General features: G+C 42.0%; 1 protein-coding gene and 1 long non-coding RNA gene across 2 annotated transcripts in view; one reads left to right on the forward strand and one right to left on the reverse strand.

The window, feature by feature from the left end:
* The window catches only part of Sugt1 (SGT1 homolog, MIS12 kinetochore complex assembly cochaperone), a 40,826-nt gene that overhangs the window by 4,316 nt on the left and 9,827 nt on the right, over window positions 1-26,683 (forward strand). Inside the window, exons 3-10 of the mRNA NM_001013051.1 lie at window positions 2,376-2,466; window positions 3,006-3,075; window positions 3,674-3,744; window positions 9,029-9,082; window positions 9,484-9,500; window positions 12,847-12,878; window positions 14,581-14,677; window positions 15,767-15,874. Coding sequence (NP_001013069.1) covers window positions 2,376-2,466; window positions 3,006-3,075; window positions 3,674-3,744; window positions 9,029-9,082; window positions 9,484-9,500; window positions 12,847-12,878; window positions 14,581-14,677; window positions 15,767-15,874 — 540 coding nt within the window. The remainder of the gene's footprint in view (window positions 1-2,375; window positions 2,467-3,005; window positions 3,076-3,673; window positions 3,745-9,028; window positions 9,083-9,483; window positions 9,501-12,846; window positions 12,879-14,580; window positions 14,678-15,766; window positions 15,875-26,683) is intronic.
* On the reverse strand, window positions 17,047-25,969 carry LOC134481994 (uncharacterized). The gene is made up of 2 exons (XR_010057965.1): window positions 21,218-25,969; window positions 17,047-21,106 (listed from the first exon to the last, which is right to left on the reverse strand). It is a non-coding gene; the product is annotated as an uncharacterized LOC134481994 (long non-coding RNA).

The following is a 26,683-nucleotide window of genomic DNA, read 5'->3' on the forward strand; positions in this document are numbered from 1 at the left end:
TATTGGAGCAGTGTGTTCAAGACTTACAGGTTCAAGCACCGAGGAGAGGAAATGGATGGGAGGCCCTAGTTCTAAGCAAGAAACTGTTGGCAATTTGTATCTGCTGGCAAAGGGAAATCCGTTTTCTCCAGTGTAGTCACTGCTTATATTAACTGCACTCCAGGGCAAACTCAGGAGTAATCCATCAGTACAAAGTGAACTCCATGGTTTTGTTTATTTGTTTAGAGACCATAAAGTTAGGTGGATAGGGAGGTGGAGGGGTCTGGGAGGAGTTGTGGGAAGGTTAAAAACATCAAAGTACATGAAAAAAATTCTTAAGAGGAAAAGGGAGGGGGGTTGTATTCAGTATGGAAGTTCTCTGCCTACTGAGCCACATTTATAGCCAATCAAAAGGGCTCAACCTGTTATCTGGTTTATGTGTTATATAATGTTTCTAAAAATACTTTTTTGAATTGATGATCTTGACATCAGTATAATCTGTAATAACCTTTCGATCATAATCCATTTCTCTCTCTCTCTCTTTCTCTCTCTCTTTCTAGACAAGATCTCTCTCTGTAGCACTGGCTGCCTAGGGATTCCCGGTATAGACCAGGCTGGTCTCGGGCTGAGATCCCCTACCCCTCTGCCCCGCCCCTGCCCTTACACTGGAATTAAAGGCATATGTCATTATTCTCAGTTTATTTGCTAATCTCAAAGTTTTTTAAAAATTAAGTAGAAAGATTTACTTAACGTAGAGATTTCAGAATACTAGAAAACATCAATACAGGTGGTAGGGAGAAATGCTTGGAGTAAAATGATCTTGGGGGTTGCTACTGTTTTGTGTAAGTTCTACTCTGGGGTTTCACAGAGCTGGATTTGAATGTAGTCTCTTGCACTGGTTTGTCCCTAAGGAAGTTAGAGAAAGAATTTACTGCGTGCTCTGGAAAGAGCATGCTGGGCCCCATGGTGCTCGGCCTTCCTCACACTGGAACTCCTTTCCTCATGTTGTGGTGACCTCCCCCCCATCCCCTACTATGAAATTATTTTTGTTGCTACTTCATAACTGTAATTTTGCAACCGTTATGATCATGATGTAAACACCTGTTTTCAGATGGTCTTAGGCAATCCCAGTAAAAGGGTTGTTTGACCCCCAAGGGGGGGTCACAACCCATAGACCGAAAATCACCATTGTAGCCAGATGAAGTAGCATATTTTGAGGGACTATTAGGTGATTATTGTGGTTGGACCTCAGCTGGACAGAGAGTAACACAGGATTAGAGATAATAAGGGAGTCTTGTCAAGAGCCTTTGGAAGGACCTAGATTTCTGCTTGGCATCAGCTGGAAAGCTTTGTGCAAAGACTCAGTGAAGGGTTTTGATGTTACTGGTTGGACTAGATACATTTAGTGCTTTTGAAGTGGTGGATTGATGGTGTACTTGGTGGGAGTCTTTGTTTAATTTGTTTACAGACAAGGGTCTCATGTAACCCAGGCTGGTCTGGAACTTGGCTGTATAGCTGGGATGACCTTGAACCCTCAGTGCTGGGATTACAGGCATGAACCACTATATCCAGTTATGTAGGTGGCAAGGGTTGAAGCTTTGTGCATGCTAGGCAGACACTCTGCAAATTAGGCTACCTCCTATCCTGGTCTAGGTCTATTTTGATTTTCTGGTATACATTGGTTTTGGGAATCATTAAAATTAAAGTCAGTGGTAAGTGGTTATTTAAATACATCTTGTATAAATACTCTTGTATGGGAGAGAATCAGTCTTTTTGTCTGCATTTGGTATTGGCCTTATTAACACGTGGTGTTTTCTTGTGTTGTTAATGGTCCAATTACTGTGTGAATACTGTGACTACTCAGGGCAGTGAATGTTTTTATCTCTCTAATGCTAACTCTTAACCGGTTGTTTGCTAGATTTTATCTGGGCTTTGAGCAGAATGTTGCAGTGTGTTTCGGTTTTCTGGAGTCGACAGGGAAGGCTGGGTAGTTATGCATTCACTTATTTTGTTGACCTCTATGAGCTATAGATGTTAGATATTTTATATTTTGTTGGTTTGGTTTGGTTTGGTTTTTCAAGACAGGGTTTCTCTAACAGCCTTGGCTGTCCTAGAACTCATTTTGTAGACCAGGCTGGCCTCTAACTTGGGGTCTGCCTGCCTCTGTCTCCTAGGTGCTGGGACTAAAGGCGTGTGCCACCATCCAGCTAGCTTTAGGTACCTCAAATTCAGCCTTCTCCAAATGAGAAGGAATATTCTGGTCTGTGTATCTCAGCTGAGCTTTGGGGAGTAAATGAGATAATAATTGCCATTTTCAAGCTTTTACAACAGACGAAGAACTTAAGTGTGTTTCCTAAGTATTAGTTTTTGCTGACATTCCACGTTTGTATTCCTAGGAGCTGACGAAGGCTTTGGAACAGAATCCAGATGACGCACAGTATTACTGTCAGAGAGCTTATTGTCACATTCTCCTCGGGAAATACTGTGGTAACTACCCTTTCTTACAAACCGTTTTGTCATTTTGTAGTTTACTTATAACATTTTCCCGAGTCAGAAGGTTCAAATGGAGTGTGTGCATGAGTGCCTTTGCACACACTTGCGCATGTGTGTGGAAGCCAGAGGACAGGCTCAGGGGCACTCAGGAATGCCGCCCACCTCTTTGAAAGACAGGATGTCTCATTGGCCTAGAGCTCACCAGTTAGGTGAGACTGCCGGCCAGTGAGCCCGGGGGTTGTAAGTCAGCACAGCCGGGTTCTTACATGGGTGCTGGGGACTGACTTAGGTCTCTGTGCTTGCAGATGAAGGTCTTTTTCATGGCCAAGTCTTCTCCCCACCGCTGTCTTTGAGGGTCTTTAACATGGTTTCTCTGAGAGAAACATTTTGAATAACAGGGGAGTCTGGGCATTGAATTGAGGTTGTTAAGTGTGACAGCTGAACCACTGTGCTGCCCTTGATTCAAATTTTGTGTGTAGTATGTGCTGGACCTGCAAATATCTGATTAAACAATCTTACCTTTTTATATATAGATGGTATTGCCGATGTAAAGAAGTCTCTTGAACTCAATCCAAATAATTCTACTGCTCTTCTGAGGAAAGGGTATGTAATGTGCTGAGTTTGGACTATAGCCAGTAGGTGCTAATTGGTTGAGTAAATTTGTAATATTTATACATGTTGTAATCTTACAATACTAACTTATGCTAATACTAGCATATGTTAACTGAAGTAAGGGATGACAGATGTATGATTTCTAAAGCAGGGGTGATGGAAATATCTGTAAAGTATGGATGGAGCCGACGGATGCTCTCTCAGCGAAGCTGGTGAGCTGTGTTTAATAATCAGCAAAACAAAGTCTACTTTGTGTGTCTTTGTTAGGCACTGTTGATTACCACTGATAAGCATGACTTATTTAACTGAGAACCTCATTCTTTTGCATAATTGTTGTGGCTTAGAACATATGGATATTTGGATATATTATACAGTTAAAATCAGATTCTTCTGAAATGAGTATTAAAATTGAGTTTTAATGACCATTACACTGAATATTATAGTATCTTAAAAAAAAACCTCTGATTTATTAGCATAGAATTAAAGTAAATTCTCTTTCAATATATGAAAGTCAAATATTTTATTTAGAAAGAAGGTATTTTCTATGGTTTACCGTGTATATTAATTTGTTTGTAATGCTCTCGCACAGAATATGTGAATACTATGAAAAAGACTATGCTTCTGCTTTAGAAACATTTGCAGAAGGACAGAAATTAGATGGTAAGTATTAGAGTTACATTTTCATAACGAATATCCTTTCTGGGTCTTAAATACCCTAGTTAGGTTTTGCTGAAATCTCATTTTCCCAAAAACCCAATATCGCCTTTCTTTTAAAATTATTTTGTGATGATTTTAGGATTTGAATTCACTTAAGGTTTGATTAAATATGACTTTTTTTTTTAAAGTATTTAAAGTACAGATAAACTTTCCTACTAGAAAATTAGACCCAAAATTAGGATCTGGGGAATGGGTTAGCTGCTTATGCACTTACTGTCAAGCAAGAGAGGACAAGAGTTTGGACCCCAGAACTTTTGAGTTCCAGGTCAGGGTGGTACCTCGCTTCTAATTCCAGCCTGGACTGGCTGGGGCAGAGGGTTTCTGAAGCAAGTTGACTGTCCAGAGTAGCCAAGCTCTGTGTTAGAGAGAGAGATAGAGAGAGAGGAAGGGAGGGAGGGAGGGAGAGGGAGAGGCAGGCAAGAGACGAGAGAACTCGCTTGCGAGAGAGAACTCTCGAGCGAGTGAGCCAGCGCTTGCCCTAAAGAACAGGTAGAAGACCAGTTGAGAAAGATTGCTGTCAACTCAGACCTACAAACATGCACATCCGTGTTCTGGCATCACACACACACACACACACACACACACACACACACACACACACACACACACACACACGAGAGAGAGAGAGAAAAGAAAGAAGAAAGTGGAAGGAAAGAAAAAGCCAAAAACTATATGTATTCATTCATTCTGGCATCACACACACACACACACACACACACACATGAGAGAGAAAAGAAAGAAGAAAGTGGAAGGAAAGAAAAAGCCAAAAACTATATGTATTCATTCATTCAGTGTGTTTTCCCAACTAATTAATCTCCATATCTCCATATATAACCCCATCCCCATGTGTTCTTCTGTAGGAATATTTGTTGAGTGCATGCGGCAGCCAGGGTAATGGCAGCCAGGGGTAATCTCAGGGCATTACTTAGGAACTGTCTTTGTTTTCTTGAGCGGGCACCTGGGCTTGCTAGATTAGGCTAGGCTGACCTGGCAGCAGGCTTCAGGCATCTTCATATCTTTGGGTCCCCAGTGCTAGGATTAAAGCTCACGGCACACCTGACTTTTTACATGAGTGCTACGAGTCACATGGTGGTCCTTAGTTGGTAAAGGGTAGGAGAAACACTTTACCAACTGAGTTGTCTCTCCAGAGTGTGGCGGTGTTTTCTTCTACTGGAAAAGTGAAAATTTAATTCGCTTTCATGTTCAAAAATATGTTAGTGGGGCTAGAGCGATGGCTCAGAGGTTAAGAGCTCTGGCTGGTCTCTGAGGACCCAGATTTGATTCCCAGCATCCACATGGCAGCTCACATTACTGGGTAGCCCCAGTTCCAGGGGCCCCCACAACCTCTGCTGGTCTGTGAGGGCAGCAGACGCAAACAAGGTGTGCACACATACGTGCAGGCAGATACCAGCACACATAAAATAATAAAACGATTTAAATGTCTGTTCATTTTAAGTTACTCAGATTGCTGAAAGGGATTTTACCCCAGTGTCTTTTTATGAGAAGTAAATTATTAACTTTTAGAACGTTGTGAGATACAGAAGAAAATGAGAACTTCCTGTTTTTGAGACATTTGTGTATTTAACTCATTATGGAGCTGAGGGTGGCCCTGACCTCGTGACCTTCCTGCTCTAGCCCTGGAGTGCTAGGTTAACTGGTAGACATCAGTATACTGAGTTTGTATGGTGCTGGGTAACAAACCCAGGGGTTCCTGCAGACATATCCAGTTATAGCCTCAGGAAAAAATAATTTTGAAAGTATTATGCTTTCTCTAAATTGTCATGTTTTCAAGAAGTGTGTATGAAACATTATCATAATGCCAAGATCTAGTCGCATAGAGCTAGAAAACTACAAGGTAGATTTTATAAGTAAGTAGAAAATGATAGGAAACTTCATAACCCTAATTGGATTAGTTTATCTTTTCCTTTGGTGGAGCTTACCACAGTGACTCTTTAACTGGAAATAACTCTGCTTCTTGGGGGGAGGGGCCTTTTGCCAGTGTTCAAACAATGAATCTATAGGGACCATACCTAAACATAGCATAATGCAAAATACTTTTAGTCCAACTTCAAAAGTCCCTGTAGTCTATTGCAGTCTTAACAATGTTAAAAGTCCAAAGTCTATTCTGAGATTCATCCAAACACTTATCCTCCAACATCATCCAGGATATATTACTGTTCAAAGTGAGGAATTAACTCTACTAATGCAAGACTAAACCAGCCGAGTAAACTCTAAACTCTGTGTCTCCATGTCTGATGTTAAAGTGCTCTTCAGACCTCCAACTCCCTTCATCTCTATTGATTGCAACAAACTTCTTTCTCCTGGGCTGGTTCCTCTCCCTGTGAGCAGCTTTCCTCAGCAGCTAGCCCATGGCTCTGGTGCCTCAAACATCTTAGGGTCTCCAAGGCAACTTCAACATTACAGCTTCTTGTTCCTGTATCTGGGATCCACACTCCATCTTCTGGTCTTCTCAATAGGATTTGGCTCCCATCTCCAGCTCTGCCCTCTGTAGCACTCCAGGCTCAGGTTCATCCACTCCACGCTGCTGCTGTTCTTGGTGGTCATCCCGTGGTACCGGCATCTCCAATACCCTGGGGTCTTCTGCTGCAACCAGACCTCACCAATAGTCTCTCCTAGGCTCCCTTCATGCTGCATGATCCCTCTGAGCTTGGGCTGTCAACTGCAGCTGAGGTGACACCTTTACCAGTGGCCTTCTCTGGCCTCTCACTGTGCCAAGCCTCAGCTGCTCTTCATGACCCCTTCATGCCTTCAAAACCAGTATCACCTGGCTGACTCTTACACATTACCAAGTCAGCTGCAGCACAAGGTACAGCCTGGACTATCTGGAACACAGCTCCTTTGTGTTCTCAGAAAACACTTGTAGAAGATTTCACCTCAGTGGTGCTGGTCTCTTCTTAATCACCACTAATTTCTTAGCTCCAGTTAACCAGCATCAATTGTCCCAGTAGTCCCTTCTATCCTTGACTCTAAAGCCAGTGCCACATGGCTGAAGCTGCAGAGTTTTGCTGCTTGCTGGGGCTGGAACATGGCCCCTAGTTCTATTACATCATCACCAGCTTCCTGTTTTCCAACTTCTCCTCTGCCTAAGCTGGGCTGTCCTGGAGCTTGCTCTGTAGATTGACCTTGAACTCAGATCTGCATGGCTCTCCTGAGTGCTGGGAGTAAAGGCATGTACCACCGTGCCTGGACTTCAGCTTTTCTTTACCTGGAATTTGCTCTGTACCAGGCTGGCCTTGAATTCAGAGTCTGCTTCTCTGTCTCCTGGGATTGAAGACATGTGCTGCCGTGCCTGGGCCTAAGATTTTCGTGGTCACTGTTCATCCGGATCAAAACCTTGTGCCCTCTATTTCTGGATTGTAGTTCATTTCAGCTTCAAAGTCCAAATGAAAGTAATAAGCAGATAATAACACCTAGATAAAACTATTCCTTGATCAACAGCAAACCCAAAAAGTAAGCTAAACTGGCATCTTCCTGAGGTCACCGCTCTCTTAATCTGTTCACTCCTTGAACCAGGATTCAGCTCCTTTCTACTTTCTGCTGCCCCATGATTTGTTAACCACACATTGTGCACTTTTCCTTTTGGAGCTTTCTATGCTTGATTACTATGTTGTTCATCAGACTAAATTAGAGAACAAGTCTGTGTTGTGTCGTATAAGTCTTTTTACCTTAGCCTCAAGTGATCTTCAGACACGGACAAAAAGCAGCTGCATTCATCACCAGAATACCACAAATACAGTCTCTAGGCCATATCCTGAAATTCTCCTCCACTGGAACCTCTCGGGCCAGGTCTGCACAGTTCAGATCATCCCAAGCAGCACCAACTTCCATATCCCTACCATGATGGCCCATTAAGGCCCGCTCAAAGATTCCACTGCTTTCCAAAGTCCCCAAATCCACATTCCTCCAAACAAAAGCCTGGTCAGGCCTATCACAGCAATACCCCAGTCCCTGGTACCAGCATCTGTCTTAGTGTTTCCACTTCTGTAGAAGAGACACCATGACCAAGGCACCTCTTATAAGGGACAACACTTAATTGGGGTTGGCATATAGGTTCAGAGGTCCAGTCCAGTATCATTAAGGCAGGCACAGGAGGAGCCGAGAGTTCTCATCTTCCAAAGGCAAACAGGAGAAGGCTGATTCCTGTGTGGCTAGGAGGAGGATATCATATCCACTCCAACAAGACCACACCTGCTAATAGTACTGCTCCCTGGGCCAAGCATATTCAAACCACATAGGCCCCAATATGCAAATAGAAGCAATGACTTAATAAGGGTAAATTTCCTGGCAACAGTAATGCTTAAATTTGTTTACCCATGTCTGGGAACATGAATTTAGCTGTTCATTTAAGAAGTCAGAGCATTGCTCTGCCAATTTAAAGCATCTAGTTTTCTAATTCTGTGATGTGAAGCATTCCATATTTTGTATTCTTTGCTTTTGTTCCTTCTTCCCTCTTGTATAGTAAGAGACTTTTATTGGTTTGGGGAATAATAGGGTATTTAAGACTAGTGTTTTAATACAGTAATTCCCCAGAAGAAAACATTGTATCTGTGCCTAATATTTTGATAAGGCATGAATACTTAATTTTATAAATCAGGAAATTTTAAAAACTATTTTTAGATTATTTAATAAACTTTTGATTACTTAATAGTTAACACCTTTTACTAGGCATAGTAACTAGTTAGATATTAATCTTCAGAGGTAAAAAATTTGTTGATTCATTCAGCTTGCTGTCAATAAATATGCCCCTCACCATACATACTCATTTTCTTGGATACCATATAGCTTGGAGATGGGACATTTTCACAAAGTATAAGTATGAAGATGGACAAAGTCACAGAAAAGAGTAGACAGTTGGTGGCTGTGTTGTAGAGCAAGATGAAGGGGTGAGAACTGGGAATGTGACTCAAGTCTGCTTTTGCCGTATGAGGGAGCGTTCCTTTAAGATCAGGGAGTCGGCTGTACTTAAACTGTTTAGCGTAGTAGTTTTCTAAGGTGAGCAGGTCAATGGTAAACCCGTTGTTACACTAGAGTGTTAACAGTATGGTTGCTGTAATTTCTGTTTGCGTAGGCAATATCTATTTTATTGACTGCTCGGTTCCCAGTGCCTGGACTACTTGGGGCATAGTAGCTGGCCAGTAATATTTGTTGAATTAATATGCTACATTTTGCACAGTGGGGATTTTATATAGGTTTTTCTTTGTTCTAGGTACAGATACAAATTTTGACATCTGGATTAAAAGATGCCAAGAGATTCAGAATGGTAAGTATGTTAGGTAGGCTTCCACAGTCCTCTTTAATCTTGCTTTCTTGGTTCTGGGAATCAAACCCAGGACCTTGTGCATGCTGGGCAAATGGTTGCTCTGCTACAAAGTTACACCCCAGCTCAGGAGGAGACTGTTTTCTTCTGACCCTTGTTTTCAGTCTTAATGTCAGAAGGAAAATTTGATGGTTTTGCTTTGCCAATAGTAATATGTTATTACCAGTTAAAGTTAACCAAGGAACCAAAAACTGACTCCTGGATGCAAAGTGGAAAGAGTTTGCTTCATTTGAAATACATAAAAGATTAGCTTTTTGGTTGATATGTTTGCCGTAGAAATCATGTATGTGGCTTTGCCTGTAAACATACTAGTATCTGAACATGCGTTCTTCTTTGTTTTATAGGATCAGAACCTGAAGTGGTAAGTCCTCTCATCCCTCACGGTTTACTTAGTCATGTTAAATTTAACTAATCAAATTCATATTTAAGCTAGGGCTTGGGATAAGCTCTCAAAGATATTAAACAATTTCATTTAAATATTAGTTATCTGAAATAACTCATTTTGTTGAAATAAAAGCTACAAGTTTATAATCATGGAAAGTATTGAACTGTCTTAATGAGTTTAGTATATAATCCAAGCTGACTGGGATTTTGTGTCATCAGGATGGTTATTTCCTATCTTTTCTTTACCAATATCAACAGCCCTCAGGTTAAATAATTGTCATCATGTGGAGTTTTTTTCCAGTAGACTTAAGGATAGTTGGAAAGGCTTCTGTTTGGTCCTTTTTTTTTTTTTTTATTTTAAAGATTTATTTTTGTATATGAGTTTTGCAGTTTGTATATGCAGCTGTATGCCAGAAGGAAGGATCAGACCCCATTAAAGATGGTTGTGAGCCATCATATGGTTGCTGAGGTTTGAACTCAGAACTTCTGGAAGAATAGCCAATGCATTTCACCGCTGAGCCGTCTCTAGCCCCATTTGGTTCATTCTTAATGTTTGTTAACAGTTAAGGGTTCTCATGTTCAAAATGTCATTACAGATTACAGTGCCAAGGCTGTAGAGCTGGTTCAGTACTTAAAAGCACTTGCTGCTCTTCCTGAGGACTCAAGCTTGGTTCTCAGTATCTGCATCAAGTGGCTTGAACCACATGTAACTCTAGTAGTTTCAGGGTATCTGATACCTTCTGGTCCCCTAGGATGCCTGTTCTCATGTGGTGAGCAGACACTTATGCAGGCACACATACATACATACATACATACATACATACATACATACATACATACATACACACACACACCACAGAGAGAGAGAGAGAGAGAGAGAGAGAGAGAGAGAGAGAGAAATAGAAAATCTTTAAGAAAAAAAACGATGAAATTATAAGGCAAAGTAACTTAAAATATTCAATTTTAGTTTTTTGAAATTTCTTTTATGTGTATTAGTGTTTTATCTGTGTACCTTATATGTGTGTGGTACCTGTGGAAGTCAGAAGAGGTCATCCCTTCCCTGGGACTGGAGTTGGCATATGGTTTTGAGCTGTCATGTGAGTGTTAGGAATTGAACCTGGGTCCTCTGGAAAAGCAGCCAGTGTGGATAACTGCTGAGCCATCTCTCCAGCCCCTGGGTCAGTTTGGTTTTCATCAGTTTGGACTTTCATATATGAGGCTTAAATTGTGGCATAGTGTTTTACTAGTAGTTGTGACATACATAGTCAATAAGGAAAATGACATAAGTTGAGAAATGTGTGTAGTCCTGACTTATTTTATGGATAATTACCTTTTTGAGATGCTTATTCCTCTTTTAAGAAGGATTTTCAGCAGGGCCTGTAATTCTAGCATCGGAGGCAGAGGCAGACAGTCTCTGAGTTCTAGGCCAGCCTGGTCTACAGAGTGAGTTTCGGGACAGCCAGGGCTACACAGAGAAATACCATTTGGAAAAACTGCATCTAACAGAGCTATTCTGCTTCAGACAAATGTCTTGGGAGTATTAGTCAATGCATGTATATAGGTAAAGTTTACAACAGCTTCCAGAATTGAAGCCCTGTTAACCACCTCTGTATGTTTGTACTTGCCCTTCATGCCTAGGCAATGTGTGGTAAGTGAGGAACTAAGTGAAGAGGGTGTACAGGCTGACTTCCTAATTTACCTGTTAATAGTTTTTATTCAGGCCATAGACTATTGGAATTGAATCTAGATTTAAGTATGGGCCAGGCTTTCGCAAGTACTGTGAACTAAGAAAAGCAGTTTAAGGGAAGAAAGGTTTATCTTGGCTCATCTGCTTAGGGAGATCAGTCAAAGCATAGCAGTTTACATCAGGGTGACCAGGAAACCGAAAGGGTGGGCAGATAGGACACCCAGTATAACTTTCAAAGGCATTCGATTCCCCAGTGACCTTTCTTCCAGACAGGTCCTGACTCCCAGAATGGTACCATCAGGGGATCCTTAGTATCTAAACTATAAGGGCTTGCAAACAACAGAATGGCATTTGGCTAACAAAACCACATTTGTCCAGGAATAAAGCATATATAGCTTTAGTGGTATATACCCTTTATTTTGGTCAGTTGGTCTGTCCATCCGTCTGTTCATCTGTCTGTCCATCCCTCCATTCATCCGTCTGTCTATCTTCTTTTAATGTGCCTGAGTGTTTTTCCTAAATGTACATGTGTGCATCATGACGTCGAGTGGTCCCTGGATCCCCTAGAACTGGAGTTCCTAGGCTGTGAGCTAGGTGTGGGTGCCATACATCACCCCTGGACCTTCTGGAGAGCATCCCTCTCTCCAGCCCTGACACAGGCTAGTTTTGCCCGGTGCCAGGTTAATTGTACTTGTTGTAGTCAGAATCTACGCCTGTTTCCCGTGAGCTGACACTGGAGAGGAATTCCAGGTTGGCTTTGTTCCTCTAGAAGTAGTTTTGCCTCTGGTTGCTTCTCTTTTCATCAGGGACAAGTTAGAGGCCACCTATACTGGGGCATCTTCTTCCCTGTACAGAGCCTTATCAGTGAGCACGCGGTTTCAGGGTATGGTTTGTGTAGACCCATTTTGTTGGCTGGGTGTGGAAGCTCGCCCTTGTTTTTTTTTTTTTTTTTTTGGTTCTTTTTTTCAGGGCTGGGGACCGAACCCAGGGCCTTGCGCTTCCTAGGCAAGCGCTCTACCACTGAGCTAAATCCCCAGCCCCTGAAGCTCGCCCTTGTTATCCCAGGACTTTCATTTCCTCATGGTTAGGGATGCAGAGATGCCTTGGATGTGGTAAAATGGCCTTCGGAAGCCAACGCTGGGATGAGCCTTTCCAGTTTCGAGAGAAATGTTTGGTAATCGTAATTAAGCCTCAGGTCATACTGTCTTAATGACTTTTCTTTCTTACACGGTCTCCTGTAGCCTGGGCTGGTCTTGTCACTGAGGATGACCTTTCACTCCTGTTCTTCCTGCCTCTACCTTGCATTACAGGTGTGTGCTGCTGCCACACCTACTGAAAACCGTCCTCAGAGTGTTAACCTGATCAGTGTTCGAGTCTGTCTTTCAGCTGGACGTACCACACAGTCGGCTCTCCCTGTCATATGAGAAGGGTTGTGTTGTGTTGTATTGCCTCACTGTGTAAGGCTGGTGTGGCACCTTCTGCTGCTTGGAAAAGCAGCCTGCCAATCATGAAAATTACACAATTTCTTCCATGTGATAGAACTACAATGCTCAATTAATCAAAATATGTGAATTTTTAAAATATAGCTGCTAAACTAACATGTAAAAATTTTTCTCTTTCAAATTGCCAAAACCAGTCTGCATCTCAGAGGACCCAGTCAAAAATCAAGTAAGTGTTTCTTTTCTTATAAAGCAGCTGGTGGTAAATGTGCTTAAAGAGGAGAGAATTTTGATTTCACAGAAGGCAGATCCTTAACTGTGATTTTAAGTGTTTTTTAATTTAAAAATTGTGTTACAGTCCTCATGAAAAATTTAACTTTAAGCCTGTCTACTAATTAGTATTAACATTTTAATGAATTGAAATAACTGTCATCTCTAAACTTGCTTGGCTTGGTTCCGTGTTCTGTCGCCTTTGTGTATATTAAGGAGAGCTGCTTCCAACTAAGTTACTGCTATCCCTGTAAGGAAGTAGCAGGCTACACACAATTGAGATTGGCCATGCTGGTGTGTGTGTGTGCATGTGTGTATGCATGCATGTATGCATGTCTCCTGTGTGTGTGTGTGGGGGGGGAGACGTTTGCATGCATGAGAAAGAGGTGCTGAGGACTGAACCAGCAAAGTCCTCATGCATCCTAGGTAAGTGCGGTGTAGGGGAACTATACCCTCAGCCTTTGTCCTGCTTCTTACATGTGGCTCAGTTTTACTTAGGAATGTTCTACCCGAGTTCAAAGCCAGTATTGCAATCACTTAATGGATGAATAGCTAGGCTTTGACTGTGGCTCAGTCCATGAATTCAGTGCTTGCCCTGCAAGTGTGAGGATCTCGGATTCCTATCATTCCCATAAATACAAAGTAACAAAAGCAAGCAAACAAAAAATGGCCATGGCAGCACACATCTGTAATGGTGGTGCTGGGTGAGAGAGAAAGATGGCTCTCTGGAGCTCGCTGAGAGGCCAGCCAGCTTGTCTAGCCATGTTAAAACCTCCAGTTGAGTGATAAACTCAGTTACGGAAGACTCCCATCCACTGGCCAACACATACACTCACTAGGACACATGCACATGCACACAACATGCAAACTATTCTCTAGCCACGGAAACAGCTTGTGTTTTTAAAATGTAGCAAAACACAAGTCGCTTTGGTGTAGGACTTCGGAGTCTCACCAGTTGTGAAGGCATGTGCTGGGACTGTTGAAGTGCATTTCTTTAATCAAGATGCTTTTATTTTAATCGAATCCAGTGAGTGACAGTTCAAAACAGTTTATTAGGTTGAGTGTAAAGTAGGCACTTGCCCTTCTTAGAAATAGATTAGTGCTGGATAGACAGCTTTGCCCTCTGGAGATTTTAGTCTAGTGTAGTTTGGAAGGGAGAACACCTACATTTTCAGTGCTTTCCTTGTGAGAGGACATCTCTTTAGACACACTGGTCTTCCCTCAGAACTTGAATTACTCCTTTAATATGGTGCACAGTGTGTCGGCAGGCACTGTGGGCGATCTGTGCAGTGTTCCTAAGAGGACTGACGCAGATTGACCCATGCCCACTGTGTCATTGCTGCCAGTTGGTTCGGAAGCTAACTGCTTCATCTTTCTAAGCTAGCACTCACAATCTGTGCTTTAAAAAGTTAAAAGATGAAGGTGTTGGTGCGGCACATAACTGGTAGCTGTTAAATTTTCATCTGTATTAGCACAGCAGCATCAGGAACTAGGGCGTTGGGTCTGGAAAGGTTTGACGTTGTCTACCTACTGATAGGAAGTAGTTGTTTATAGCTGCTCTATCATTTGCTTCCTAAAGGTGGAGCTCTTGTTCTTATCAGACTATTAATTTGACAACTTTAAGAAAATCAGAAATTATATTAAGATATTTCTTTAAATAGGTATGACTGGTATCAAACAGAATCTCATGTAATCATTACACTTATGATCAAGAATGTTCAGAAGAATGATGTACGTGTGGATTTTTCAGAAAAAGAGGTACTTAGTCTTTGAATCTTATATAGAAGTTAAATTAGTATAATTATAGAAGTTAATTTGTAATTTAGTATATGAACAGTTTATACCATTTTATTAGATGTATTTCATTTCTTCTTGAGCTAAAATGGAAAATACTAAATGTGTTAGAAGTATTGCTTTTCATTTGAAGTTTTTGAAAATTTGGACTAAGAAAATGTTTGAGACAGGCTGTCTCTAGAGGTCTTGCTGTGTAGCCATCCATGGCTGGCCTCAAGCCCGTTGCAATCCTCCTATCTCTGATTCTGGGGTACCCGTCACTGTGCATGGTGGGCCCAAGCTACCATTGCTGCCTTACATCCTCTGATGTATTTGCAGTGCAAAGCAAAATTATGCTGACAGTAAGATCAATGCTTTGATTTAACTTACTGCTACTTGTTACTTTAAAACAGGTTTCGTTTACTACCACCACCTATCCACCAACACCACACACAAAAACAGTTTACTCGTGTGGGGTTTATACATGCCTTCAAATTTATTAACCATATTAAATGAGTATGATTTAATAGCTTTTTCCTTCCTCGTTATAGTTATTTACAAGCACTATTGTGGTAGAATTAACATAGTTTACATACGGGTAGGCATATAAAAAAGCTGTATGCTCTATTACTTTGTTCTGTGTGTTATGTCTTCTTGGTTTGAATGTTATAGTGTGAATCTGTAATTAATACTATGCAACATTCTTTTCTACCATTCGGTTCTATATATGAGAATTCAAATGAGAGATGCCATGTGAAGAAAAGAAAACACTCTTTTGAAAAGTGCTTAAATCTGACATTGTAGAGCTGGTGAAATGGCATGGAGGGTAAAGGCCCCAGTCCCCAAGCCTGACAGTCTAACTTTCATCCTGGGGTTCCACATGATGGAGTGAGAAAGCAGACTCCTACAACCTGTCAGTACACACACACACACACACACACACACACACACACACACATCTGTATTTCTTTGTAAAATACTTCATCTTCAACATTGCTGAAATGTGTAGTTATAGTAAATACTTAGCCTTTTATATACATCTGCAAAGTATGATACTAACTTTGTTTTCATTAGTTGTCTGCTGTGGTGAAAATTCCTTCTGGAGAAGACTGCAGTTTGAAACTGAGGTTGCTTCACCCTATAATACCAGAACAGAGTACATTTAAAGTACTCTCAACAAAGGTAAGCAAGCAGGAAAGATGTAATATTAAACAAGTAATGTCTGTAAAAAGATCCTGAAGGATGAAATCGGCCATGTGTAAGGCTTGCAGCCCCTGCTCTCTGTGCTAGGCAAGCATTGTGAGTTTCCATCCCACAACGTAGCTTTTTGTAAGAAACACCATTAAGTTAAAGGGATAAGTAAGTAAGAAGAAAGGTTTTGTTTTGGTAAATTTTAGAATTACATTTAAATTGTGTGTGTGTGTGTGTGTGTGTGTGTGTGTGTGTGTGTGTGTGTGTGTACAGGAATGCTGTGATGGGTGGATAGAGGTCATAGGACATCTTGTGGGAACTGGTTCTGGTTCTGGTTCTCTTCTACCACGGGGGTCCAGGGAATCAAACTCAGGGTTGTTGTGGTTTGAATATGCTTGGCCCATGGAGTAGCACTATTAAGATGTGTAGCCTTGTTGGAGGAAGTGTGTTACTATGGGGGTAGACTTTGAGAAACCCTCTTCCTAGCTGCCTGGTAACCAGTCTTCTAGTAATCTTCGGATGAAGATGTAGAACTCTCAGCTCCTCCAGCCCCACATCTGCCTTGTTAGATGCTGCCGTGCTCCCACCTTGATGATAATGGACTGAACCTCTGAACCTGTAAGCCAGCCCCGATTAAATGTTGGCTCTATAAGAATTGCCTTGGTTATGGTGTCTGTTCACAGCAGTAAAACCCTAACTAAGACAGGCTTCTATTTAATGTAGATATATCAGTCAGCCTATTTAGTTACTGTGTGTATGTGATACTTCCTTGAGCATCTATGTATAAAGGCTGAGGTTGAAGTTCGGTGTCTGTCTTTCTCTATTGCTCTTCTCCTTGTCTTTTGTAGTAGCTTCTTTAGCTGTACTGCATCTCCCTGTCTTATTAGATTGGCAGGCCAGTGTACCCCCTGGAATCTGCCTGTTTGTGCTGTGTAGCTCTGGGGTTAAGAACAAATGACAGCTGCATTTTCTGTGGGTGCTGGGAAGCTAAGCTTATGTCCTCACCCATGCAGAGCAAATACCTTAGACTTTATTGTTAAAATCATGCATGTATTTGTATCGGAATATGTGCACATGAGTGCAGGCATCTAAGGAGGCCAGAGGCATTGGATCCCCTTGGAACAGGAGTTATAATAAAGGGGTTGTGAAACCATCTGTAATGGGGATCCGATGCCCTCTTCTGGTGTGTCTAAAGACAGCAATAGAGTACCCACATATAAAATAAATAAATCTTAAAAAAAAAAAAAAAATAGTGGTTGTGAGCTGCCTGATACTTTTTCCACTGAGCTGTCCGTCTCTCCAGTTCTAACCAGCCTCTTCATGAGATCTGATACTCAGGAATTGTTAGTGTGGTCTGTTTTGGTATACAAATGCTCTGTCTTACATAATTTATAAGGACTGTAAGGGAAAAAAATCTGCATTTTGTTTTTTATTAGTGAAACTGAATTTAGGCTATTTTGTTTGTTTGAGACAGGATTTCTCTGTGTTCCCTTTGCTGTTCTGGAACTCCTTGTGTAGACCAGGGTGGCCTTGAGCTCAGAGATCTGCCTGCCTCTGCATTCCAAGTGCTGGGATTAAACTCACGCACCACTGCTGCCCAGCTCTGGAGTATTTTATAAGAGGAAATGCTGGATATATTTGAATTATAGTTGATTATATAATTTAGTTTCCTATATATTTCTTTTTTTGGAGCTGAGGACCGAATCCAGGGCCTTGCACTTGCTAAGCAAGTGCTCTACCACTGAGCTAAATCCCCAACCCCCCTATATATTTCAAAAGTAAGACTATACAATGGAATTAGTTTTTAGAGTTTTAAATGTCATTGCAAAAGAAAAGGAAGTAGTACAACTTAGTAGAGAATATAAGAAGATTAAAAATCAAGACTGTCAGATATAGTGACTCATTCCTGGATCCCAGCACCCAGAAGGCTGGCGTGAGAATTATTGTGAGTTTGAGGCAAGCCTGGGCTACAGCGTGAGTTTCAGGTCAGCATGGGTTAGAGTGAGACCGTCCCTCAAAAAAAAGAAAAGAAAAAGAAAATACAGTGCAAATACAGCGTGTGACTTGTGTAACCCAAAATGAAAGATATAGGTTATCTTGATCTTTATGTAAAACTATGTAATTGTATAACTGAACTGGTTTATCATAAATACAAGCATATTATAAATGAGTTAATGAAAGAGGAATTGTGTAGGTGGACATTTTACAGTGTAGTCTTCTCTGTTCCTGGAATTAGGATGATGACCTTCCTCTGTTGGAGTAGAGTTTTCATTGACTTAAAATTGCCCTTTAAGAAAGGTATGGCTTGTCAGGAACAAAACTGGTCACTTAGGAGGCAGCTACCTGGCTGACAGCGCTCTGTGGGATGATGGAGAGTGAGAAGACGGATGTCTGAGAAGTTAGGCTTCCATTGCTGTGAACAGACCATGACCAAGGCAGCTCTTATAAAGGACAACAGTTAATTGGGCAGGCTTACTGGTCCTGAGGTCCACTTCATTATTATCCAGGCAGGAGTATGGCCACTCCCAGGCAGGCATGGTATGGTGCAGGAGGTGCTGAGGGTTCTACATCTTGTTCCAAAGGCAAACAGGCAGCTAGGAGGAGGGTCTCTCAAAGCCACACACTACAAAGCTACAGTGACACACTTCCTCCAAGGCCACACCTCCTAATAGTACCACTCCCTGGGCCAAGCATTTTCAGACCACCACATTTCCACTCCCCGGCCCCCATAGGCTTGTTCAAACACATGAGCCATAGTATGATGCAAAATACATTTAGTCCAACTTCAAAAGTTCTCATAGTCTATAGCAGTCTCAATAATGTTGAAAGTTCAAGGTCTCTTCTGAGATTCATCCAAACACTGAACTGTAATCCCTTATAAAATCAAAAGCAATCAGCAAAAAGCAGATCGCATATCTCTAACGTCACAGGCTATGTGTTACCATTTGAAAATATCATAGTGAGGAAATACTGGACCAAAGCAAGATAGGGAACTACTGGGCAAACTGTAAACTCTGCATCTTCATGTCCGATGCCAAAGCGGTCCTCAGATCTCCACTCTTCATCCTTGTTTCCACGCCCTGTGAGCAGTTTTCCTCAGCAGGTAGCCCATGGCTCTGGCATCTTTAACATCTTGGGGTCTTCAAGGCAACTTCAGCGTTACAGCTTCTTGTACCAACTTTTGAAATCCACACTCCATCTTCTGGGCTCCTGCAAAGGGCTTGGGTCCCATCTCCAGCTCTGCCCTCTGCAGCACTCTAGGCTCTCATTGACTCCACTCCATGCTGCTGCTGTTCTTGGTGGTCATCCCGCGGTACACTCAGGTCTTCTGCACCCAGGCTTCACCAATAGCCCCTCATAGGCTCCCTTCATGGTAACAAGCCTCACCTTTGCATGACCCCTTCTGGCCTGGGCCATCAACTGCAACTGAGGCTGCACCTTCACCAGTAGCCTTCCCTGTCTCTCACAGTGCCAAGCCTCAGCTTGGGTGGGATCTTGCTCCAAAGTCACTACTCTTTTAATCTGTTGATCTTCTTGAACATAGGACAGCTCCATTCTACTTTTTGGTGCCCCTTCATAGTAATACCCAATTAATCCTACTTAAATCAAATCTACCTGGGTGGTGGTGGCACTCATTGCTACCTGCCCCAATATTCTGGATTTTCTAATGAAAGGCATGTATGTATGCATGCGTGTGTGTGCGCATGCGTGGCCTTATATTTTAATATGCCTTTAACAGCTCAATGGCTGGGCCACTTCTAAACCTCCAAGTGGCTGACACACACACACACCCTCCGATATTTCTGAGTTATTACTTACTAAAATCTATATTTCATCTATGTTTCTTTAGACCCAGTCTAAAGGGATGCCCCTTGGGGCCTACTCTTCCCCAGCTGTCTCTCTATCCTCTGAACCTCTCAGGTGTGATGTCTCCTCTCCTTCCCCATAATGGCCGCTGCTGTCCCTTTCCTTCCTGAGTTTCTTGCCTGGGAATCCTAAAAGTCCCACCTCTGTCTCCCTACCCAGTTGTTAGCCACCTGTAACTGTATTTACCAATTAAAACAACTGGGGACAGGGTTCCATGTGCAGACATGCAATTTTGGGGACCAAATTAACATAATGCTAGTGGCATTAGACCAAGTCCACGACACTCCTTTTTTTTTTTTTTTTTTTTTTTCTTTTTTTCGGAGCTGGGGACCAAACCCAGGGCCTTGTGCTTGCTGGGCAAGCGCTCTACCACTGAGCTAAATCCCCAACCCCCACAACACTCCTTTTAACCATATGTTTTGTAGTTTTCCTTTTAAAGCTCGCCCCTATTCATCAAGGCTCTTCATAAGAGTGAACTTTAGTAACCACACAACAGAATCTATACCAGACTGTTTTTGAGATTCCCTTTGTCAAAACAATTAATCTAAATCTCTTCACCTAAGCCTCAGGCATACTCTTGAAACATTGGCAGAAAGCAGCCACATTCTTCACCAAAATATCACAAGAGCAGTCTAGGCTACACACTAAAATTCTTCTCTTCTGAAACCCTTGAGCCAGCAGACCTATGCAGTTCAAATCACCCTCAGCAGCACAATCTTCCATATTCCTACTAGGATGGCCCATCAAGCCCCACTAAAAACATTCCATGGCTTTCCAAGTCCAAGGTCCCAAAATCCACATTCTTCTAAACAAAAACATGGTCAGGTCTATCACAGCAATAACCCAGTCTCTGGTGGGTTTCCATTGCTATAAAGAGATACCATGACCAAAGCAACTCTTATAAGGGACAACATTTAATTGGGGCTGGCTTATAGGTTCTGAGGTTTAGTCCATTGTCATCAAGGTGGGGGAGCAAGCAGCATGTATGCCAGCCTGAGGAGCTGAGGGTTCTACATCTTGTTCCAAAGGCAAACAGAAGACTATTACCAGGCACCTAGGAGGAAGGTCTCTCAAGCCCAACCCTATAGTGACACACTTCCTCCAACAAGGCCACACTTCCTAATAGTGCCCCTCACTGGGCCAAGCATATTCCAACCTCCTGAAGGGATTACCATATTCAGTTGCTGCTCTATCTACATAGGGTTAAATTTATTTAATAATAGAATTTTGAGCAGTCAGTCCCCAGGCTGGGGAGTTATATGAGAGGCAGGTGAGGAAATGGTGTATTTTTTGTTAAGAGTTTTTAGCTCTTTCACTTTAAGTCAGAGGCCAACCTCAAACTCTATATTCTCCTACCTTGGCCTTTTTTTTTTTTTTGGTTCTTTTTTTTCGGAGCTGGGGACCGAACCCAGGGCCTTGCGCTTCCTAGGTAAGCGCTCTACCACTGAGCTAAATCCCCAGCCCTACCTTGGCCTTTTGAATACCAAAATTCAGATACTGTCCTTTGTTATAGTCTGTCCCTGAACCCCCCACCCACTTTCCCATCTTGCCTCCTGTTGCTAGGTATTCAACTTGGGCCCTTGTGCAAGCTTACCACTTAGGTGTTTTCCCAGCCCTTCCTGCTGCAAATCCATTTGAAGTAATTTAATAAGAATTCTGGGGGCTGGGGATTTAGCTCAGTGGTAGAGCGCTTGCCTAGGAAGTGCAAGGCCCTGGGTTTGGTCCCCAGCTCCGAAAAAAAGAACTAAAAAAAAAAAAAAAAAAAAAAAAAGAATTGATTTCTGTAAAGAGATGATGAATGACTTTTATTTTAGGGTTTTTAAGACGGGGTTTCCCTTGTGTAGCAAGCCCTGGCTGTCCTGGACGCACTCTGTAGACCAGGCTGGCCTCTAACTCACAGAGATCCACTGCTTCCTGAGTGCTGGGATTAAAGGCATGTGTCACCACACCCGGTGACTGAATAATTTTTTAGCATAAATATACTCACTAATTTATTTGCTAAATTTGGTAGTTCTCCCCCCTATATACATGGTGCTCAGTGATTCTTGTGGAAGAATCTGAATGGGAGTTGATAGAGTAAATGTTTTGGTTTTAGTTTGTTTTTATTATTGTTTTTTTGAGATGGGGTTTCTCTGTAGACCTGGCTGTCCTAGAACTCCCTCCATAGACCAGGCTGGTCTCAAACTCACAGAGATTGGCCTCTCTCTGACTCCAATTCCTGGGATTAAAGGCTGGAGGAAGAAAAGTCTCACGTGTTTAAATGGTTTCCGCAAGTGTACCCCATAGTAAATAATTGGTCACTGTGCATGGGGCACACACTGTCCCAACCCTCAGGCCGGTGATCTCTGTTAGTTGTTAGTGCTGACCCAGGATACATATTTGAATTCTGACATCCAGCCAAGAGTAATGCTTAAGTTTTTCTTTCTTCTGAATGGAACTTAAGATTCTAAGGTTCTAAAGCAGGGCTTTTAAAACCATTTTGCTTGAGAAAATTTTATGTGGCTCTTGGCATATATAGATATATAACTCAAGAGTTCACCGATAATAAGTTTTAAAGAATTTTATTTTAAACAGTGTTTTGGTTCTATGTAGAGCCTTGCCATTTACTAAAAACCAAAGTTAAGGTAGGTGTCATTGGGATTTGCATGAATTAAACATGGTGGTTCCTTGGTGCTAGAGCGTCTTGGGTTTTTTAAGAGCTGTTGACCTTTGTTTTTGTAGCCATCACATAGAACGCTGCTTCACATAAGCACACAGTACAAAATGACCAGTATTTTTAGGGCTACTTCAGAAAGTGTTGGGATTCTGTCCTAATCCCAAGCCAGAACTCACTGAATGACTTATTTATTTTTATGAAATTCATTTTGGCAACTCAAGCAGCAACTTAATAAAGTCCCAGGATAGCATAGTTTGATATTTCTCTGTTGCGGTGTGACAGGAGTATAGTAATGTCCAGAGACTTTGCTAATGAAAATGTGTGTGCAGGGGTTTCAGGCGGTACTCTTATAGCGTGTTAGCATGCTGTGAGAGCATGTGCAGGGCATAGAATGCATGTTGTGTGGCTAGGGCTGCCCAGATGCTATGGGCTCCTTACACTCTTGGTTCTGAATTAGCTTGTGGTTGTGCATTATTGTATCTTGTGGTTGTGCGTTATTGTTGCCAAAGCCTTTGTGGGTCCTGGATTCAGTTGCACAGCTGGATACAGGGCTGAGAGACTTACAGATAGAAGAAGCTGTGCTCTGACCCTGGGGTCAATATATTTTGTATATGTAACCGTAAACTGCTGTGTTTTACAAAAAGAAATTGAGCTTTTTTCATAATTATGTTTCTTTAGGGAACTAAATGGTGAAATCTTTGATCATTTCCTTTTTCAAACAGCAGAGGGAGGCAGTGTTATATTCACCAGTGGTAGGAAGATGGGATTTAGTAGGTAAAGAGCTTGCTGCACTGAGGGCCCAGATTTCTAGAACCTACATTAAATCAGGTGGGTGTGGTCGTTGCTTATGATTCTCAGCACACAGGAGATGAACACCAGGGATCCTTAGAGCAAGGTGTCTTGTCAGACTAGCTGCAAAGATGAACTCTACATTCAGTAAGAGACCCCATGTCATGAAGGGAAGCAGAGAATGATAGAGGAAGACATCTAATATCCTTGCACAGGCACACGCACGCACGCAAATAAATGGATATAGACAGGAATCTTTCATGGTTCTGCTAAGTAGGCTGGCATATGCAAAGCCCTGAGCACATAGTGCTCAACCGAGGCTGCTTGCCGTCATCATTGAGGTCTTTATACATGGGGAGCATAGCAAAGGTAGAGAAGTATACAGAGGCGCTGAGAAGGTAATCCCTGCTACCACTGATGACGTTTTAGCATGCTTCCATCTAAACGTCCAGATCTTCTGAATAGAACATAGTCACTGTTGACATTTTAGCACACATTCTGCTGAATAACCAGCTCTTTTCCAGTATGCATGTTGTACACTGGAATGTTGTTGCGGTCTTCAAAAGAGTCACGAGATAGGATTTTGGTAGTAAGTCAGAACATACAGCAGAAGGGAAGAATATGATGACAGCTTAGCTTGGTCTTGTATAGGATACATTGCCCTGACGTAATCTCATCCTAGTAAATAGTAGTAAATATTAGAATTAAGCAGTTAGAAGAGGTGGGGAAAACCAGCTTCCTGTAAATTGCCCTGTGACCTACACATGGTTGAATATAGGTAAGATTACTGCGTCTGCTCACGGTCTTGAGATGCTGCTCTAACAGCAAAGGAATTGGACTGCATAGAATGCTCAGAAGGCTTCATCCTGAATAACTGCCGGAGAGAGCTCTTCAGGTCCTGAGGAAAACCCTTCTACCATCAGTTTGTGGCTCTTGCTCAAAGGGTTTATGGCTACTTCGGAAGGCAGTAAATGCTATGATTGCCTAGGAGTAGTGCTAGAGCATTGTCCTTTGAGAAAAATTAATAAATTCTCTTACACACAGAGTCCTCTGAGGTGGGTTGGTGGTATTACAATACTGAGAACTAGTGAGCCAACACAGTTTGGGTTCTTATATAGTGTGTAAATATTTCTCTGAGATAGGATCATATCTTAAAAGCATGTTCTGTGTACTTGAAAGTAATATTTAAGTAAACTAACAAAGGTTCAAAAAGATAATTGGGGGAATGTATGTAGGTGTGTGGGTGCATGTGTGTGAAGGCCAGGTCAACATCTAGTGTCTTCCTCATTTTACTTTTTGAGACATGGTCTCCCACTGAACTTAGAGCTCGTTGACTGCCTAGATTAGTTGGCCAGCAAACTTCAGGGATCCCCTTGTTCACGCCACATACCCCCAGTCTCCTGAGCTCTGGGGTTATGAGCACATGCTTCTGGGCCCAGCTTTGTACCTGAGGATCTGATCATAGGTCCTTGGGCTTTACCAACCGAGCTATCTTCTCAAACTTTTAAGGAAGTTTTACTTAAATAAAAATAGGTTGGCTTATTAATGGTTACAGTGGAAACTGGGCAGGTAATTCTAGAAATATCTACCAGAGTCCTCAAGACTTAAAATTTTAAGAGCATGTATGAATGGAAAATTAAGAATAAAAGGGGGTTCACAGTTCTCCCCATCTTTAGAACGTTTAAGAAGTAAGTATCTTAAATGGTTTATGGCAGGCATCAGTGACTAGATTAGGTATGACTTCAAGTTAGGTCAGCCTGTGCTAAGAGAGAAAGACTTCTTTGTTCAAACTGCACAAATGCCCAGGTTACAGTAGCTTTCAGAAATGTGAGCTAGTATGTGATGTTCTTCAGGTGGAAGAAGGAACTTTTTAGTAAGAGTGTGCCCATGAACCTGATGGGGATTGTTAGTTCACTGAGCCAGACTAAATTTGCGATCCTTTGGTTTAGCAGTGCCCTGTTTGAGGTACGTGTTTGTTTGTCTCTGCAGGAAGAGTCAGAGCAGTTGTGTGTCGGGCATAAGGAGAGAATTCTAGGGCCCAACCTTGATTAGTTGCTCTTAACCTCTGTGCCTGTGGTTGGTCCCCAGCACTGCTACCCAGCTGCTCACAGTGCTTAGAACTGCAGCCCCAGGGCACTAGGCTCCCTTGTCTGTCCTCTGTAGGCACTACTCGAGCGCACACGCGCACGTATACACACACACACACACACACACACCCTAAAAAATAAAAGTAATTCTAAATGTATGCACCCTAAAGCATTTGTATATTGTATAAAATGATCTACAAACTGGGTGTCTGTTGTCTAAAACAGATATGAATTTCTATTAGTTTTTGCTTTAATCCCAAGACATATTATTTAAAAGCAAAAAACCCTTTAAGAAATAAATCTAAAATCTGAAGTATTTCTGTCCTGAGCATTTCAGCAAATGGAACCTGCCTTGCAGTGATGCAGTGATGTCAGCATTAGTTTTTACACAGCACTGTTGTTCCACAGTCAGGTAAGCTCCTCTGAAGCAGCCGAAATGCACGCACGCTAGAGAGTTGAGAGCCGGTATCTCAGGGACACCGCTGACTTTGCTCTATGAATCCATCGCAGGGTTGTAAGAGTTCCCTAGGCAAATGGGATCTCATAAAACTGCAAAGCTTCTGTAAGGCAAAAGACACTGTCGTTAGGACAAAACAGCAACCAACAGATTGGGAAAAGATCTTTACCAATCCTACAACTGATAGAGGGCTTATATCCAAAATATACAAAGAACTGAAGAAGTTAGACCGCAGGGAGACAAATAACCCTATTAAAAATGGGGTTCAGAGCTAAACAAAGCATTCACAGCTGAGGAATGCCGAATAGCTGAGAAACACCTAAAGAAATGTTCAACATCTTTAGTCATAAGGGAAATGCAAATCAAAACAACCCTGAGATTTCACCTCATACCAGTGAGAATGGCTAAGATCAAAAACTCAGGTGACAGCAAATGCTGGCGAGGATGTGGAGAAAGAGGAACACTCCTCCATTGTTGGTGGGATTGCAAGCTGGTACAACTATTCTGGAATCAGTCTGGAGGTTCCTCAGAAAATTGGACATTTTACTCCTTGAGGACTCAGCTATACTTCTCTTGGGCATATACCCAAAAGATGCTCCAACATATAACAAAGACACATGCTCCACTATGTTCATAGCAGCCTTATTTATAATAGCCAGAAGCCAGAACCCAGATGCCCTTCAACAGAGGAATGGATACAGAAAATGTGGTACATCTACACAATGGAATATTACTCAGCTATCAAAAACAATGACTTTATGAAATTCATAGGCAAATGGATGGAACTGGAAAATATCTCCTGAGCAAGGTAACCCAATCACAGAAAAACACACATGGTATGCACTCATTGATAAGTGGCTATTAGCCCAAATGCTTGAATTACCCTAGATGCACAGAACACATGAAACTCGACGGATGACCAAAATGCAAATCCTTCGCTCCTT

The sequence above is a fragment of the Rattus norvegicus genome, chromosome 15 (genome assembly GCF_036323735.1).
Source record: "Rattus norvegicus strain BN/NHsdMcwi chromosome 15, GRCr8, whole genome shotgun sequence".
In the NCBI taxonomy this organism is placed as follows: domain Eukaryota; kingdom Metazoa; phylum Chordata; class Mammalia; order Rodentia; family Muridae; genus Rattus; species Rattus norvegicus.